The 17,906-nt window shown below is 32.1% G+C and overlaps 3 protein-coding genes across 3 annotated transcripts; 2 read left to right on the forward strand and 1 right to left on the reverse strand.

Moving 5' to 3' along the window:
* Positions 1 to 661: 661 nt before the first annotated feature.
* On the forward strand, positions 662 to 3,537 carry Aven (Apoptosis and caspase activation inhibitor). Its single transcript, XM_013306472.1, has 5 exons — positions 662 to 861; positions 948 to 1,081; positions 1,357 to 1,568; positions 2,309 to 2,981; positions 3,347 to 3,537. Exons 1-5 carry the CDS (start codon positions 839 to 841, stop codon positions 3,442 to 3,444), a joined length of 1,140 nt encoding a protein of 379 aa, XP_013161926.1. The 5' UTR covers positions 662 to 838; the 3' UTR covers positions 3,445 to 3,537.
* Positions 3,538 to 5,181: 1,644 nt separating this feature from the next.
* LOC106113824 (uncharacterized) lies at positions 5,182 to 10,026 on the reverse strand. The gene is made up of 4 exons (XM_013306823.1): positions 8,269 to 10,026; positions 8,139 to 8,196; positions 7,964 to 8,008; positions 5,182 to 7,682 (listed from the first exon to the last, which is right to left on the reverse strand). Exons 1-4 carry the CDS (start codon positions 9,664 to 9,666, stop codon positions 7,027 to 7,029), a joined length of 2,157 nt encoding a protein of 718 aa, XP_013162277.1. The 5' UTR covers positions 9,667 to 10,026; the 3' UTR covers positions 5,182 to 7,026.
* Positions 10,027 to 10,176: 150 nt separating this feature from the next.
* On the forward strand, positions 10,177 to 17,298 carry LOC106113817 (uncharacterized). Its single transcript, XM_013306812.1, has 8 exons — positions 10,177 to 10,397; positions 10,599 to 10,700; positions 11,103 to 11,198; positions 11,483 to 11,701; positions 12,403 to 14,995; positions 15,278 to 15,430; positions 15,751 to 15,900; positions 16,429 to 17,298. The coding sequence occupies exons 1-8, from the start codon at positions 10,323 to 10,325 to the stop codon at positions 16,614 to 16,616; spliced, it is 3,576 nt and encodes a 1,191-aa protein (XP_013162266.1). The 5' UTR covers positions 10,177 to 10,322; the 3' UTR covers positions 16,617 to 17,298.
* Positions 17,299 to 17,906: the final 608 nt, after the last annotated feature.

Genomic DNA, 17,906 nt, shown 5'->3' on the forward strand with positions numbered 1-17,906 from the left:
ATATGCATAAACAATGAATGCGTTTTACGACCCCTACATGCTTTTGGTTTTAAATCTTCTCGTGTTTTACTCGATAATTAGTAGTTTGCGTAAAACTGGCGTGTGAGATCAGACAGAATATATCGTAATAATTTTCAAATATCGTAAGTATAACTCAAGTTTCGAAAGCTCTCTGATACTTTATTCAAAATTCCAGGATTCAAACCCTGACCATTAATTTGCAGGCGAAATTGTGTAACCAAATGTCACCGAAGGTCAAGTATTCTTAAGGTATATTTTTATTGTGGTTATGACGAGACCTGCTCTCACAATTTGAAAGAAAATTTTCATACGTATACGTGTATGAATTTTACATGCATGCGTTCCATACAATTAAAAACAAAAATAAAAGCGACATCTTTTGCTACAACATGAAAAATTCAAAATGTACTGTTGAATTCAAAATTTCTGTGAGATGTCGCTGTTAGTTGATTTTTGCAAAACCGCATTATTTAATAGGTTGATTAACTGGCAAAATAGTCAAAAAAGAACTCTATCAGAAGTGTAGCAAATAGTAAGAGTGTAGAGCGGAAATTAATTATTTATTTAATGAAATCACAAAACGTTTCGTTTTACGGGTTTTTTTATGTTGATGTATGGCACAAATGTCAAAGTTGTAATTCAATGTATTTGTCAATGTCAAATTTAAATGAAAAAAAATCACACGAAGTAACCAGCTGGAGTGTAATTCAATTTTCTTTTACAAAGTAAAACCTTTAATTTCTTTAATTCCAAGAAATCCTCTTTAGATTAAAGTAATTTGATTACATTGTATAGTTTACCTAGAGAATATTCAATTATGCCGGAGGATAAGAAATCAAAGTAAGTGCACTATTAAAGCAAACTTTTAACGTTTTTATTATTTAATTGAACCATTATATCATTAGACGATTAACTGTACATTTTAGCCGTAAAAATGACCCAAAAGAACAGAGACGATCAAGACGTCGTAACGATAAGCAAGTCGAAAAAAAAGAAAATAAACAACCAACATCAAAAGATCTACCAGTACCAGTGCAAAAGGAATCCGAACCTGCTGCAGGTAAAGCTTGAACTCCAAACTCTTTATTTTCAAATATTTTTTTTTAAAGTAAATTTTTCAGGTAATATTTCTAAGAAAATAACTAAATGGTTAATAATTCGAATTTCAAACCAGTATGTTTGCCATAACATTCTAAGATTTCAAGTAGTAATATCAATAACACAGAAACATAATTCAAAAGCTTTTTATTTTATTGTGGAACCTCAAGTGTGTCTGGGTTACTGTTTATTAATAGTAAGTACAAATTTTATCTGAACTAAAATTTTCTTTTTCAGCACCAGTTCCCGATAACCCTGCCCATGAACCTCCAGGGCCTGAGTTTTATAAAAATCTGAAGAGGGAGACAGATGAAATCCTCAAAATAACGGAGGAAGCCAACTCAAAGTATAAGAAAAAGGAGATACAAAGTAATTGGGCTAAATATGAAATGCCAATTGAAAGTTACAATGAAATTGAAGAACAGGAGAACATGGGTGCCGATTATGAGGTATTTATTCATTTTATTCAAATTAAATATATGTAAAAAGATCTTTATATGGAATAGGTATAGAACAAGATTTTTTATGTGGTAACAACTAACAATTTTTAAAACAATATTTGAAGTGGTTTTTTATTTTTATAAAATATTAGCAGATTTTTTTCAAAATTTTCTTTTTCTTAAAAATTTTAATTTTTAATTATTTTCTTAAAAATCTTTGACCATTCGAACTAAGCTCTATGCTTGTGCTAGGATATGGTTTACGACAATAGTCTAATGACAGGATTCAAACTCCCTCATGATTGGAAATCCATACCCTTAACCATTGGGCTATTGATGCTTGTTTGGCTATTTCACATTCATTTCAAACTTAATGTAACATGGCTAACACTCATGTTATTTAAATTATATAAGCTTTAGCCTATTCATATTCAATTTATAAAGATGCCACATGTCAGTTTAAGTATTAATCTCAACTTTAATATAAAAATAACTATATGTTAATTTGATATAATAGGTATTACTACTTTTAGACAGTATTAATGAGAATCATTTGGCATGAATGACATGCTTGCGTTACAAAGTCCAGTGTCAGAATGAATAGTGACGGGACACAAACATCGACATTTTAGTAAGGCTAGTGTTAAGTCAATACACTGGCATATTTTCGGATTATCATCCTAACACTACTTTACTGGTGAATGTATCAAAACAAGAGAATAATATAAAATTAAAAATATCCTTTCCAGGCTCTAATCCAAGCGCCATTATCAGTTGGAGGACATTTTCAATTCAAACATGAAAAGTCATGGGATATTACTACAGGTCCATCTCTATATGATAAATATTTCGATATTGATATGGACAATTTAGCCATAGCTTTGTATACAATACCATTTTACGAAAGGAATTTTGTATATAAAACATTATTCAGTGAAACGGACATTTTAAATATGAATAACAGAGCTACAAAATTTAAACAAAAGTACTATAATGATAAAAGTTATACGACACCAGAAATGGAAGCACAAGATCGAATTTTACAGAAATTAAGAGAATCAGATGAAAAAGATATGCCCGAAGAGAAAATTGAAGTGACAAAAGATATTGATTTTACTAATCTTGAGAACCAAAACCAAACAGACAACCAAGAAATTACTAATACTGAAATAACTTCTAGTCCCAGTTCTGTTAAATTTGATCTAACTAAAACACAACCTGAAACTCTTGATAAGGAAATTGAAGCTGAAAAGCCATTTACTGAAATAGAAGAAAAAGTTAATATAAAACAAAAAACTGTAGATAAAAATGCAGACGATATTGATGACATAATAGCTGTTGTTGATAACAAAATAATAGAAAGTCCAGTAAAATCTGAACCTCAAACATCAGTAAATAAAGCAGCTATGAAAGTAATTGAAAGTGAGTATTTTTTTTTAATAAGAATAGCAATGGCAACACGGAGGTGTTCATTGACTCCCATTATCATCTACAAGACCAGATGAACCGCAGATGGGTTGCCAGCCTTTGAGATGATGATACACTGCCTTCTTGATTATAATTAATATTTATTTAATATAATTAAGATTCCATATTGATAATTGCTTTTGATTAGACGGGGATGCATGACCTTGATACAAAACTTGACCCATTTACCTAGAACTTTAGTTTAGTACTAGAATGACTGGATTTAGCTACTAGTTTTAATGTTTTCATTCATGGAATTTTTTTACTCTTTTAGTGTCATTTAAAATAAACAGTACATCATGTGTTTTTATAATTTTTAGATACCAGTCCAGTAAAGGAAGAGGCTCCAACGAAGAATCCAGTGATTGAATCACCTGAAGACCTTGAAAAATGGCTTGATGATTTCTTAGATGGCTAAATTATAGTCTTCCAATAGTCTTATACTTTTTAATTACATATTTATCCTTCGTAAGTCTACTTTTTGTATTATATTTATTTGCTTCTTTGTGAGGGTATTTAAATATAGTACTAGCTGTCGCCCGCGACTCCGTCCTCGCGGAATTAAAAAAAACTATTGGTCGCAGCGTAATGTTATAAAGCCTAAAGTCTATAAATGGACTATCCAACAAAAAAATATTTTTTCAAATAGCACCAGTAGTTCCTGAGATAAGCGCGTTTAAACAAACTCTTCCGCTTTATATTAGTATAGATGTGGTATTAACACGTCCTACGCCACTACGATCTTTTCGTATGAAAGTTAACTCGTCAGGACTGTTCTAAATGTTTTAATATAGATAAAAAGTGTATTCTTATAAATGTCGCAACTCATATTTATACGCTTATATATTCAAAGGTAAGTTTATGATAGTGTATATAATTAAAAATTTAGTAGTGTTATGATTTTGATAATCGAAATTGAATTTTATTATGAACAATAACAAAACCTAAACTGCGATGTTAAGAAAAAGTATTTAAGATGTATGAAATAAAACAATAAATATATTCAAAGTGTTTATTTTTCGTACAGTGAAATCCAAGTATCACAGCAATAATTGGTTTTTTGTAATTAACTTCCCATTTTACATTAACAGTAATTTTTTTCTTTCTCTACCTCTTAAATTTCGACTTACCTCCTGTTTGTTAAGAAAAGGAAAAAGGCTATGTATCCCATTTCTCATATGCCACTGTATTACAACACAAACGATGTCTCTGCCTTTACCCCTATTGGGAATATGGGACACCTGCAATATCGAAAAATATGAAGATAATTTTCAAAATCTAAATTTGCTTCTACCCTCAAATTTTTACTTCGTTCTAATTTTAATTAGAAGATCTCCTGACGTACCCGCTTTGTAATTGAAAGTGATGTTCAGTGTCTTTGTTGTCTTTCTCGTCACTTCTGGAAGATTCCAAAATTGGAAAAAGACAAATATTGCCGATAAGTCGGTAGCTGCAGTCTGAAGGAGGATCACAAATATATAATATGTTCTTTTTGTTTATGTAAAAGTTATTTAAATAACATGGAATCCTTACTTACCAAAAACACAATAACATTATCTATCAGTCTTCATTCTATGCTTACTAGGAGTCAGCACAACAGGTTTTCGTCCCCCAAATCCACCTGATATTGACGAATGAGCGTCAGTCTGAATAAACTTAATATGACGATACCATGTCTTTTATATCCTAAGGTGGTAAAAGAGCAAGCAGCCACCTGAATTCGCCGAAATATCAAAGCGACCGCTCCTACTACAGTGTTGTTAATCGACGGAGGAAGGGATGCAAGCAGAGCGGGTATTTTCCCTTTCTCTGCGTCCTTTTCTCCGACAAATACACCTCCCCTTCTCATTCTTCTTTACAAGGACGAGAAGTAAAAGAGGACCAGGCCTCCGGAATAGTTAGGTAGCAAAAGGAATTATACGCCACTTAAGTACGGTGTAGGTGCTACTGCCGGCAGCTTTGATTCGTAAAGAAATGTGGTAACCACACACTCAAAATTTTAGGAATCAAAAAAATGATATCTTTTGATAGACATAAATATGCCATTTATACACAAGTGTTTACAAAAATTACTTAATATTGTCATTTCAGTCAGATGTAACAAAAGTTATTCTTATATCAAAGTTTTTGATTTTCGACGGGTTTCTTTATGACGGTTTTCTGTCTTCGCTGCACCCTCGACGAAACTGCATTTTTTCAGTTTACGCCCTCTCTTGATGTTAATTCCTTCGTCGTCTTCTAAGCTGGATACGAACAAGCCAACGTCGTTATTGAAGGCTCCTTCAGCAACTATTTTACAATCGCAGAAACACATCGTTGCGCAGTTTGACTTTTGCTGTTCAAGTTCTATGTAATGGATTGGTCCTTTCCCGTAAAAATCAATGATCTTCTCAAGAAGTAGAAAGCACTTATTAAAAAAATTACATATGTATGAGATTCCATTTGTTTATCTATTTAACAAAAAAAAAAAAGAAATCATGCGTCCAGTGTCATTTGTTTAAATTGAATCAACATGAGCGCCTTACTTTGTAATGTCCTTGCCAATATAAGTAAAGCGATTGTCTTCCTCACCTTCAAATATGAATGATCTCGACCATACAACAGGTTTCTATTGCCGAAACAGTCAAACAAAAACAAGCCCTAACACACCTCTCGCCACTTCTATATTTATACTTGTGCGCCAGCATGCTCTTGTTACTTGGACTTTTCAACATCGAAATTTAAAGTCATGGTATAAAAGCAACATGAACGACCACGGGAAACATGCTAAGATAACTTCGTTAAGGGTATATGATAAGAACAAAGGATATTCAAAAGAAAATATGTGCAAAAGGAATATGTAAACAAATGCAAACTATGGTCTATAATATGTGCCTACCCGCACATTATGCAGTATAGTTTTGTCACTTGTTAAATAAGAAGTTCACTGGTTTTATTTAAATCTATATTTGACATAGTATCAACAGTACAACACAAATTACACGTAAAGGGATTTCTAATTTACAATTTAAAAAAAAAGTTATAATTACAATGTTTTTACATTCTAGGATAGATTCAAGGGAAACGTAAACATCAATATACATATTTTTTTTTAGATTTTAATATTTTACAATCGCAGTATAGTAATGCCATATCAACATGCTAACGGACAAATAATATTTTCATAGTACAAAGGTAAAAGAATTGGAATACTTCTATGCGTTGCAATCTGCATTACAGCAATATTGTAGCTTTTCAAAGCATTTTAGTACTGTCAGTTTAATTTAATACTAATAAATGCTTTAAAACCTTTATTAATTGTTATCAAATCCTTGAAATAGTAACGGCTTTCTGTGATAGAATTGAAGCAAGTCCATCTTGATCACTCGTTGTGGCTCTTCAGATGACGACATCGCAGTAGCAACTCGTACTGACTCTTCTTGCATTCATTATTCATGTAAAAATCAAAACCGGTATTTGTATTTCATTTTCTTCTTTTATAACACACTGGCTGTTGCCCGCGACTTCATCCGCGTTGTATTATAATAATTTGCAACTTGAATTATGGGACTTTTTTGGTTCTTCTTTTCCTTACACTCAAATCAGCTCAGCACAGTTTTTATTATACATAAATATTAAAAAGTTTTGTTGAAAAATCTATCTATTGTATAAACAAATAAATTATACAAGGACAAAGTTAAATTATATCCTCCATGAAAAAAACCTAAGTACCAGATCCATATTTGAACCCCCATAAGGTTTCCAAGAGGAATATTGGAATTACCGATTCCCGCTACCGAAGACTAAAAATTATAAAAACAAAAGTTTTAGTGCGCAGTTAATACAGATTAGCTATTACATTATTTATAACATCTTGACTATGAGTTTCCATTGCTGAAACACGTGCACAAAAACATAGTCATCTCTTTTTTTTTTTCAAAGAATATGAGGATGACGAACAATGTTTTAGTACATGTGTTTAGGCAGTGTAAATTCACGTTTACAATAATAGAATTAAACTTTATTGATTAGAAAACTTGTAAAAGTTGTCATCTTTACTGCCACCTCCATAGTCGTAGCTGTTTCCCGGAGCTCGCCTGTTGAACTGAGAACGTTGCGGCTGGGATTGCTTCAAAGTCTTCGCACGGGCCGCGAGTTGAGACACCAGTTGAGCGGGAGTAAGATGCGCTATTGAAATATGTTCATGGTTGCCGGCACCACCACTTGGATTAAACACTGATTTGGAATTAAGCAAATCTTCATCCACAACTTGAGTATGCACCGAAGATGTAAAACTTTCAAAATCAATTGAAGTCTCAGCATTATTGGTCTTCGTATTTTCACGTATATAACACACTTCGCAAAACGGATTCGTCGTTTGAACTGCCGCATCAGCCATATTCTTGTTGTTATTCTTTTTTGAGCGCAAAACAATTTCACTTAACCCTATTGTTGAAATTATTGTATCAATAGTTTGTCTATTTTTCCGCACTGTCTCCGATTCACAATCAGTTTTTGTGAAGTAAAAATCCACAGGTGCTTGCCTCTTCAATGGAGAGCAATATTTGGGAGTTAAGCTCTTAGGTTCTTGTTCAATAAGGGCATTGTTTAGGAATAAACGATTTGGCATTTCTAACTTACTAAGTTTAGTCAAAGCTTGGAGGCAGCGGTCTAACACTGTGAACGCAAAACATAGATATGAGAACATAACACTTTGGACAGATTTAAAATGAACCAAAATTCATTTTTATGGGAAATATAACTTATCAACCTTGACACCTTCTCACTAGCTAGAGCACTGAAAAATCTTCAATAACATACAAATGTAACATAGTGCAGTTACCTTGACTAGAAAAATTAAAAAAAATCAAATATATTCTATTAAAAAATAAAAAGCATTTTTTACTCTTTGATAAATGTAAGTCATAGATTAGATAAAGAAGGAATCTATAACCCACCTTTTACTCTGATTTGTGTAGCTGTAGTCTTCTCCATAAATGTACCTGAAATAAACACAATCGATTTCATCATAAAACCCGGAGTTAATATTTAAAATATCATATTAGTGAGATACCATAAAACTCCATTAATCAGCATAGAAATTTTAATAAATATTTATGAATTTGGCCTCACCTTTATTTGGGGCCAACTTCAGATAGTCCTCTTTAGAAAGCTTGCCTTCAACAACCAACTGAAATTTGATTTTTTATTAATAAATGTAAATACTAAAGAATATTTTGTTTAAATAACTAACTATAATTACTTTAGCCAATGCATCATACGGTTTTTCATTTGAAGTTGGCACACTAACAGGAGGTGCTTGTGCAATAGCTATGCTGCTTTCAATGGGAGGAGGAACCATTGATGGAGTTGCAGTCATCATCAGTGCCGGCGTAGGCTGTGACAATCCAAGGTTCATAGTATCTGCTGCTGTTCCATAATCAAAACTGGCACTAGTAAAAGGTCCTTGCATATAAGGATACCCTGGTACTCCTGAAGGATATTCAGTTAAATGATGATCCCCATAAAACTCTTCATGCCTAGTTTCCACCTCACTATTTGAAAATGGAACTGGTAATTGTGGCATTTCAACTGGATACAAAAATGGATCTTTCCGCTCCATTGATGCTCTTTTATCACTATATTTATATTTTGGAGACCTCGGTGAACGACTTTTGCTGCGCCAACGTGGGCTCTTTCTTCGTGGGCTGTACCGATGTGGGCTGCGTCCTTTTGAGCTGCGACCTCGTGAGCTACGTCTTTGGGGGCTGCGTCCACGGGGGCTGGGTCCTTGTGGGCTGGGTCCTCGTGGGCTGCGTCGTCGAGGACTTCTTCCACGGGGTCCCATTGGAAGCGGACTATATCTAGAATTTTTGCGAAATCCTGGACTATGTCCATCTCTACCACTTGGTCTTGAATAGTTGTAATTGTAATGATAGTTTTTTCTCCAATTTAGGTTTTGATGATGGAATTTGTTATAGGGTTTAAAATACGTGTGTCCATGCTGATTTTCATAATGTCTATTATTATAATAAATTCGTTTATCTTTAAATTGATAATCTCTTTTGGGAGATTTCAAAAACTTGGCATCTCTAGAGCTTGAATGTCGGGAGTGTTTTTCACGACTTCGTGATCGGGCTTTTCGTTTTGAAGGTGTGGGAGGTTCATTTAGAAAGTCATCAAGTTCAGTTCCAGGGGGCTTCGGGTCCTCGATCGAGTCTAGATGTTTACTTAAATATTCTTTGACTTTCATTGCTTTATCTTTCTTAATAGCTTCGTTAGTTTTACGGAGATCTCGACGACTTCCAGGCTTTATACAGTCGTCTAGTTGGCTAGAATGAGCATTATGGCCGCTATTACTAGAATACCTTTGGTTGGTCGACTCGCGCCGTTCGGCTGTCGTGTTTTGATCAAGCATAACAGCGTCATCATTAGCGGCCATGTCTTCTCTGCTATCGCCGATCAGTTCTCGGAGGTCGCTAACGCCATCAATTGCGGCAGCGTTAATTCGAGATCTCGAACGTCTGGATTGTGGCTTTTCTTTCACATCCCAACTGTCTATTACACTGAGACCTTCCATAAATTCTTCTTTATTAAAATCATCAAAAAAGTCGCTCGGAATATCCTCATCCGATATTTCGTCTTCTTTAGGAGATTTCATTATAAATTAAAACACTAGAAATCAATCACTTTAACCTTATATTTTTACCTGTATAATACCATCAAGCACTAAAAAAAACAACATTCAAAGGAAATATCTATATTTAAAGAAATAAAAAAATTATAGTATTTTAAAGAATATTAGTCAACTATTCCGCGCGTAGGGCTGGACATTTCCCAAAAAATTCTCAAAATTGCTTCAGTTTGCACCTCGCACCGCTTCTTCATAAAACTGTCAGCTGTCAGTGCTCTGTGGTCATCAATACAGTAAAACCAAACGAACATTTTGTATTTCAATGAATTCTATGTAAGTGTTCGGTAAAGCAAAGTAACTTTATTGTAATAACTGAATTACTGAATCTTTTAGTAACTTTAAATTCCAATTCTTATTTAAAAATCAAAACAGTAATTGGCTAGCAGTCTGGTTACCTTTATACAAACAATTATACCTAACTTGTCCATGGCACAGGCATGGGAAAGTAAATGTCAATCTCATCTCAACTGTCACTGAAAATCTATGGCTACGGTTTGTTTATCGTGTTGTTTAAAGTTGATGATCTCTATTTATATAATTTACGGCACTTTTTATAGTGGTTCTACTCAATAACTATGTTTTAATAATAATTTATGTTAGTGTACTTTCAAAATAAATGCATAATGGAGTGTACGCAGAGGATTGAATGTACGCAAGAGATATATCAGAATCCTCAAGAGAGGATAATTCCTGAACAGGTACAAATATTATTTAAAATTTAAGTGTATAAAATATATAAATTGTTTACAAGCATATAAATTGAAAGTGAAATAATCTGGGTGGTTACATTTTAAATATTAAAAAAAAACATATGTTTATGAACCACCAGCATCAATTAAAAAATGAAGTATAATTATTTGATCACAAAATATTTACCTAAAATCCACTTTTGTTTTCAGATTGGATTCTTAGGCATTTGTGGCGCAAAATATCCAATAAGGAAAGGCCCAAACAAAATAGGTAGAGACCCGGAAACTTGTGAAATTGTCTTAAACTTAAATGTAAGTATAGTTAAAAAAATCATTATGAGAATTCAGATTTTTAAAATTCAACACATTCTATGCTACTACAATAAATTTGTTATAAAGTGAACTTGCCAAGAAGTTAATGGGAACTAATTTATACATGTGATGTTTAATCTTTAGCACTACAGTTGAGCCTGGATAAGCCAGTCTTAGGGAATGTATAGAGGTTTCTCTCTTGATTTGGTTATGAAAGTTGTCCTTTGAGACCTAACAATGACACTTGCCTATAAATAAGCTTTGCAATAAAAATGAGAAATGTTACCTATTATAATGAAGTAAAAAAAAAAATTTCAGCAAGAAAAATAAGAAATGGCATCAAAGCTGCCAGTATGAAAAATTGATAGTCATTTTTTTGTTTATTTTTTATTTTTATTATAGTCAGTTTCCAGACAACATGCTGTTATAAATATTTTAAATTCGAAAGAATACATGATTATGGATTTGGGTTCAGCAAACAAAACAAAATTACTTGAAGTAAGTTATCTTTTTAACTTAAATACTTTATTTATTAAAACATTACATGTCGCCCAGGACTCCGTCCATCCAGAATAAAAATAAACTTAGTAGCCTATGTGTTCTTCCAGAATATTTTCTAAATCTGTGTCAAATTTCATTGAGATCCTTTCAGTCGTTCTGGCGATACCTTCAAACAAAGATCCATCCATCCAAACATTCACATTTATAATATTATATATTACATTGTGTATAGAAAAATATGAAAGCCTTTTTTGTAAAGTGTTTTCTTTGTTTTTTTCTAGAAAATTCTTCAACCATACATAGCTCATCCACTAAGAAATGGTGATACACTACAATTTGGACAGATCTTTGGTGTATTCAGGTTGCTTGAAGATGAGAATGATCTACCAATGACTCAAGCTTTGGATATACCAGACACACCAATTACTAATAAATATTCATCAAAATTAATTAATTTTCCAAATACAGTTATACCTGAATCTCCGGATGTCAGTGACAAAGTATGTAATTTCTTATTCATTTATTAATCTTATTCTTAATATATTACATTTCATCACGAAAAATTATACAAAATATATTATATTAACCCATTTGTGCATAACGTTCGATAAATCGGACGCCAATAAAATTGTTATTTTAGGAGATATATATTTTACTAACAGTTTATTTTTTTAAACAGTAGTGTAATATATATTTGAAGTGGTAATACTGTTGGTATGACATTCTGGGAAGTAATTTATCGAACGGGCTATAAAATCTAAACTTTCATATTGATTAAATATTTCATACAATTTAGTGGTCAAATACACTCGAAATGAAAATATATATAATGAAAAACGCGTTAATAAACTTTATGCACTAATGGGTTAAAAATAGAGCACCATCGGCTGCAGAGTCCCGTGACTCAAACAACCATGCGGTTACTAGGATAACTGCGTTTTGTATCGGGCCCTTAATCCAACTGTTTGCTATTGCTAAAATTACTAAAAAAAAATTGCAGTTGTTAAAATAATAAGTAACATAAGATTGACCTTGACTAACTAGACTCCAAAAATCAAACTGTCTGGAGAATTAGAACAAGGAAGGACCACAAATAAATGGGATACGGGAGATGAATGATGATTGCCACAATGGACCAATCAGTCAAAATCTTTTAAATTGTTTGTGTTAAGTAAATATTAGTTTAATTATTTTATTGCAGGATGACTCTTTTGTTGCTCCATCACAGCCTAAAAATTGTGACGTATTTAAAAGCCCTTCACAGAAATACATAAAATCATTTGGCAAAACAATTTCCATACAACCGATAGGAAGTAAGCAAATTGACAATATATATTGGAATTCTTCAAAAAAATCAGTGTCCATTGACATGAATCTAGACGAGTCAGATACTGATCCATGTCCTATAAATCCTGCAGGAGTAGAGGATAATATTCATGAAATGGAAACACAAATCCCTTTTCCTGCAACAAATGAAGACACTGATGATTTATATACTGCTGACACACAATTATGTGTCAACAACTCCTTGCAATCTAATAAATTAATTTTAAAAACAAAAAATGACACAATAAATGTAAAAGAAATCGATTCGTACGTCGAAAACAAAGAAAATAATAATAGTATATACAATGCAGATACACAACAAGTAAAAGTAATCAATGATAATGAAGTCAAGGGTAAAAATACAGGAATATCAAATGATGAAGAACCGTCTAAAGCTAGACTTAGTACATCTGATGAAGAAATTCTCTTTCAGGAAGTTGATATGGAGCCATTAGAAGAAGACTTTGCATCTCAGCCATTGTTATTTGAAAAAACAACAGAAAGTCCAGAAAATGTTTCAATTTTAAATAGTGAAAAGTCCATAGAAACTAATATTAATGAGGAAAATAATTTTTTAGAACAATGCGAAAATAAATCTGAAGGATCCACAGATTGTGATGATGATGATATGTTACTTACACAAAAAATTCCCACCATAAATCAAAATAATACCTCTGAAGATATGCCTAATACTTCTTCTAATAAAAATCTAAACATAGACGAAGATAGTACTGATTGCGAAGATGATTTATATGACAATCATGACAATGACAAAGTCAAAGCAACCTCTATTCCAAATAATATAAAAATATCTGAAATAAATTCAATTAAACAAAACACAAATAAAACCAATGAATCAGATGATTTAAAAGTTCAAACATCAGATGATTTGAATTTCGAAGATATGCTCACACAAGTCGTTGAAGTGGTGAATAATGAAAACGATAGTTTAAAAAATCCCATTGCACCTAGTTTCGAAGATTTACCTACCCAAGTGATAACGGTGACAACTAAAGAAGAAATATTAAAAGAAAATGAATCTTGCAAAGAAAAAAGTCCATTTAAAGTCCCGTTCCAGTCCATTAAAAGTATAAAAAGAAAAGAAACGACTAATAACTTTTTAAATACTCCCATTAGAAATATTCCAAACATTTGTGATGATGATGAAGAAAAGTTTTATACAGCAACCCAAGATGTATTCAATGATTTATGCTCTCAGAGAGAAATAAATACAGAGTCAAAAGTTGATAACTTTGTTACAAATGAAAATGAAGAAATGGATGTTGACATTGAACTGAAATTAAAACATAAAAGTGGAAGTAACTCTGATGTTGAAAGTACTCCAGATAATTCCCAAAAGAATATAACATTCATGATTACTGAACCACCAAATAGTCAAGAAATCGTAAAAAGTATAACGTTTAATTCAAAAGCAATCGTTATGGAATCGTTAAGCGACTCAGAGGATAATATATCAGAACAAAATACACCGATATTATTCCACAAGCGTAAAAGAATTAAAAACACTAAACTAGATTTGACAAAGAAATTTGAATTAGAAAATCTTCCTTCGAGAACGATTACTAGAAAAAGGAAACCTACAGCTAAAGTGGAAAATAATTCCGAACTTAAAAATATACTTGCGCCTAAAATTTTTGGAGAACATGATGAAATTGTTGATAAAGAAATTATTGCAGCTAATATATCCAAAATAAAAAATACAAAGAATAAAGAAGAAAAGAAAAAATCAAATCAAAATGATAGTACAAAGTCCACGCTAACAAAGAAAGACCAAACAGCAAAATTAGAAAAAGCAGATGCTAGTGTTCTACAAAAAAATAAAAGTCCTGAAAATAACAAAGATCAAAACACAAAAAGAAGCAGAACTGATACGAAACATTTAAGTAAATTAAAAAAAAATGATACTTTAGATTCAACAAAGCAAGAAGAAATCTCGGGTACATCAAAAACTAATAAAACCAGACAACGAAGTGCTAGAATAAAGCGAAATGAAGATGATAAAAGTAAACCTAAGAAAGATATTATTAAAGTTTGCATAATGAAAGATAAAGGAAAACGTAGCTACGAAGAAGAAAAACAAGAGTTACCTGAAAAAGAAGTAAGGAGAAGTAAACGACAAAAAATTAAGAAAGAATTTGAAACAGAAATAAAAAATACAAGGAAAACAAGAAGTAATAAGAAAGTAGACAATGAAATATCAAACTACGAAAGAGAAAAAAGTGTTATATACAGATTATCCGATGAATCAAGATCAAGTTCTCCTAGAAGTGTTAAATCATCTTTAAAAGAGGATGTTACTACAAATATGAATAAATCTGAAGCCACATCCAGTACAGAGAGGAGATCGTTACGAAAAACTGTATTAAAAAATATAAATCACAAAGTTTTATTCACGGCATTTTCACATCCAGATATAAACGTCTTGTATAATCTATTGGAAAAACTTAGTAAGTCATTTTTTTATATTTTAATTACTAAACTATGTGTCGCCCGCGACTCCGTCCGTGCGGAATTAAAAACAATTTTATTTGTAGCCTATGTGTTCTTCCAGGATATGTTCTACACCTATACCAAATTTCAGCGAGATTCATGCAGCCGAATCCAAACATTTTAATATTTGTTTTGATAGTTTTTACCCAAATGTTTGTATTTCTCTCCGCTAATCTAACCTAAATTGTTCAATTCCAGTGTTACTCTGTGTTTTTTTTAATTAATTATAAATTTTCTAGATGCAGTTATAGTGACAGATGTAAATACTTGTACTGTCGTGTGCACTGTGGAATTAAAAAGGACTTTCAAATTGTTGTGTGCGGTCGGGCTGGGCAAACCTATTGTAGGCAAGACTTGGATACAGGCTTGTCGTGATGCTAATATGATTGTCGGTGAGTTTTGTGTACCAAATTTACAATCAAGTCGATAATTGATCTTTAAATCTACACTAAGTTTAAACATTTAGTCTGAGTATGATAGCTATAATGGGCAAATGATCGGCTACCCAATCGATGACATAAGTTAGGTTTATAGTACCTACTACAATTAATTTGGTCTTCTTGCCTCTGCCTATCTCCCTGAAAGTTAGGTTAGGTTTACCTTGAACCATTTTTCTTATCTAAACTATTTTAACAAACGTCTAAACTATTTGGATAGAATAAAAAGATCTATTAAATAGCGATTCGATTAACTACTTGTGACCTGACTTCAGACCCATGGCTGTACCTACTGAAAGACGAGCCCAGAGAGATTCGGTTTGACTTCGACTTAGCACGTACGCTGACCGGCAAGAGGAACTTTCTCAAGGGTTACAACGTCTCCTCCACGCCCAAAGTCGAGCCACGAGCTAATGAGATGAAATGTAAGTCTGTTTTTTATTACAGTGCCATAATTTGTCGAATCGAAGATAATTACGGTAATTTCCACTATAATCGCGACACATCATTGGAGAATAAAACTGAAAGCTGTATTTAGGTGGCGTTCCCGCCAAAAGTAGGCTGTCAGCTGTCAACATTTTATACGTTATTCTCGCGATTAAAAAAAAAATGAATCGCTTGTTGACTGCGCCGGAATACATCCACAACTGGATTTTTTTTTGTTATAATTTGCGTTTCAACTATCTTAAAAAATTACTTATTTTTGTTTTCTTTAAGTGAAATTTGACAGGAGTCGCTGCTAAAACTGCAATCCATAGAGTTTGTATATAAAATGTTTTTTGTATATCTATGGTATATTTAGTGCTACTATCACTCTTGATCAAGCTGGCATCTATTGTGGTCTGCATTTTTTCTCCCCTTATGAATAAAAATTATACCAATTTCCTTTTGATAGAGAAGTAATTTGCTTACTTATCTTCTCATTACAATAGTTATCAATGTTAATGTTTCAGTGATCGTTGAATGTTCTGGAGGGACTTGGAAAGAGGGAGGGTCACAATGGGTTTGTGTATCCACAATCGAAGATAAAGCTCTCTGGCCCTCACTTAAACGTAAGGGTGCAATCATAGTCAATCCCGAGTTCATATTAGGTGGAGTTTTACGTCAGAGGATTGATTTGGAGAAAAATATATTGTTTTAATTTTTTTTAAACCTTCAACGTAATTTAGGGCCAGAGTCACTGGTGACTTAAATCCCTGCTCCCAATTAATATGAATTGAAGAGTTTTTTATTTGTAATTTTTACAATTGGATCCGACTATCGTTTACATTTGTTTGACATTTGATATTGTCTCTGGTTTTTCAATATGTGTCAACCCAACTGTCACCGAGTAGAATTCCAAGGTTTTTGCTTAAAATCATAAAAATAACCTCAGATAAGCTGGATAAGCTAGAAACTTTGTTATGCGAGTCCCGATGGCCTTCTTAAGGGATATATTCAGGTTAGAAAAAAAACCTGTCCCTAAGAAACTAGCTTCTCGATGTTTGACTGTAAATAATAAATTAAACTTCAAAAATACAGATTCAAAAATCGAGCTTCAATTTGTACTGTTTATATACAGATGTTCCGAAGTTACTTGGAGTTTATGAAAGCTTAATGGACCTTAAAAGTACAAATTAATGTATTTGTTTATGTTAGGTATTCGCTGGTTAGATCTAATCTGAATTTTCACTGAAATACTTGTAGAAAAGCACGTTTTTATCTACTAAAGAGATTGAGTTGCAGCAGTGGAAACTTAAGTTTATGTTAACGTTTGTCGACAGTGTTTTTAAATCAAAGTATGACAATTTTAATTTAATAATACCCAATGAGCCATAAAGATGAAAAATTTTATAATTTAAATAATTGCTTTCAGCAAAAATTTACAGATATTTTTTAATTATAAATTATTTTTTTTTTATTTAAATTCTTTTTTTTAATTTTTAATTTGCCCGTCATGCCATATTATAATTTTTCTATTTTTATTTTAATGCCCGTTTTATTTAATAATTTAAAAATGCACCGAGGTGTTATCTACTTCAATTTTTTTTATTATTATTATCTTTAAAATGAAGAATATTGTCCCACTGTGGAATTACACGAAACATGTCAATGTTTCGACAGTGCAAACGCGCGCTTCAAATGTCATAATGGCGTTTAAATATATTCAATATTATGTTAGAGTTTTGTATAGATGTAAATAAATATACTTTTGATTTTACTGTAGTTTTATTTTTCAATATTTTTGTTTTAATTTACTTAATATCAAAGGACTTTCAATAAAAAAAATTAAACGAATAAAATATTTATTGCTTTATAAAATGATAATGCATAAATAAATAATCTATATATGTCATAAATACAATAGAGCGTCGGTGGCTCAGTGGTCAAGCATTTGACTTGCAATCTGCAGGTCCTGGGTTCGAATCCCGCCATGTACCAATGTGTTTTT

Source organism: Papilio xuthus, unplaced genomic scaffold (genome assembly GCF_000836235.2).
Source record: "Papilio xuthus unplaced genomic scaffold, Pxut_1.1 DF828177.1, whole genome shotgun sequence".
Taxonomy (NCBI): Eukaryota; Metazoa; Arthropoda; class Insecta; order Lepidoptera; family Papilionidae; genus Papilio; species Papilio xuthus.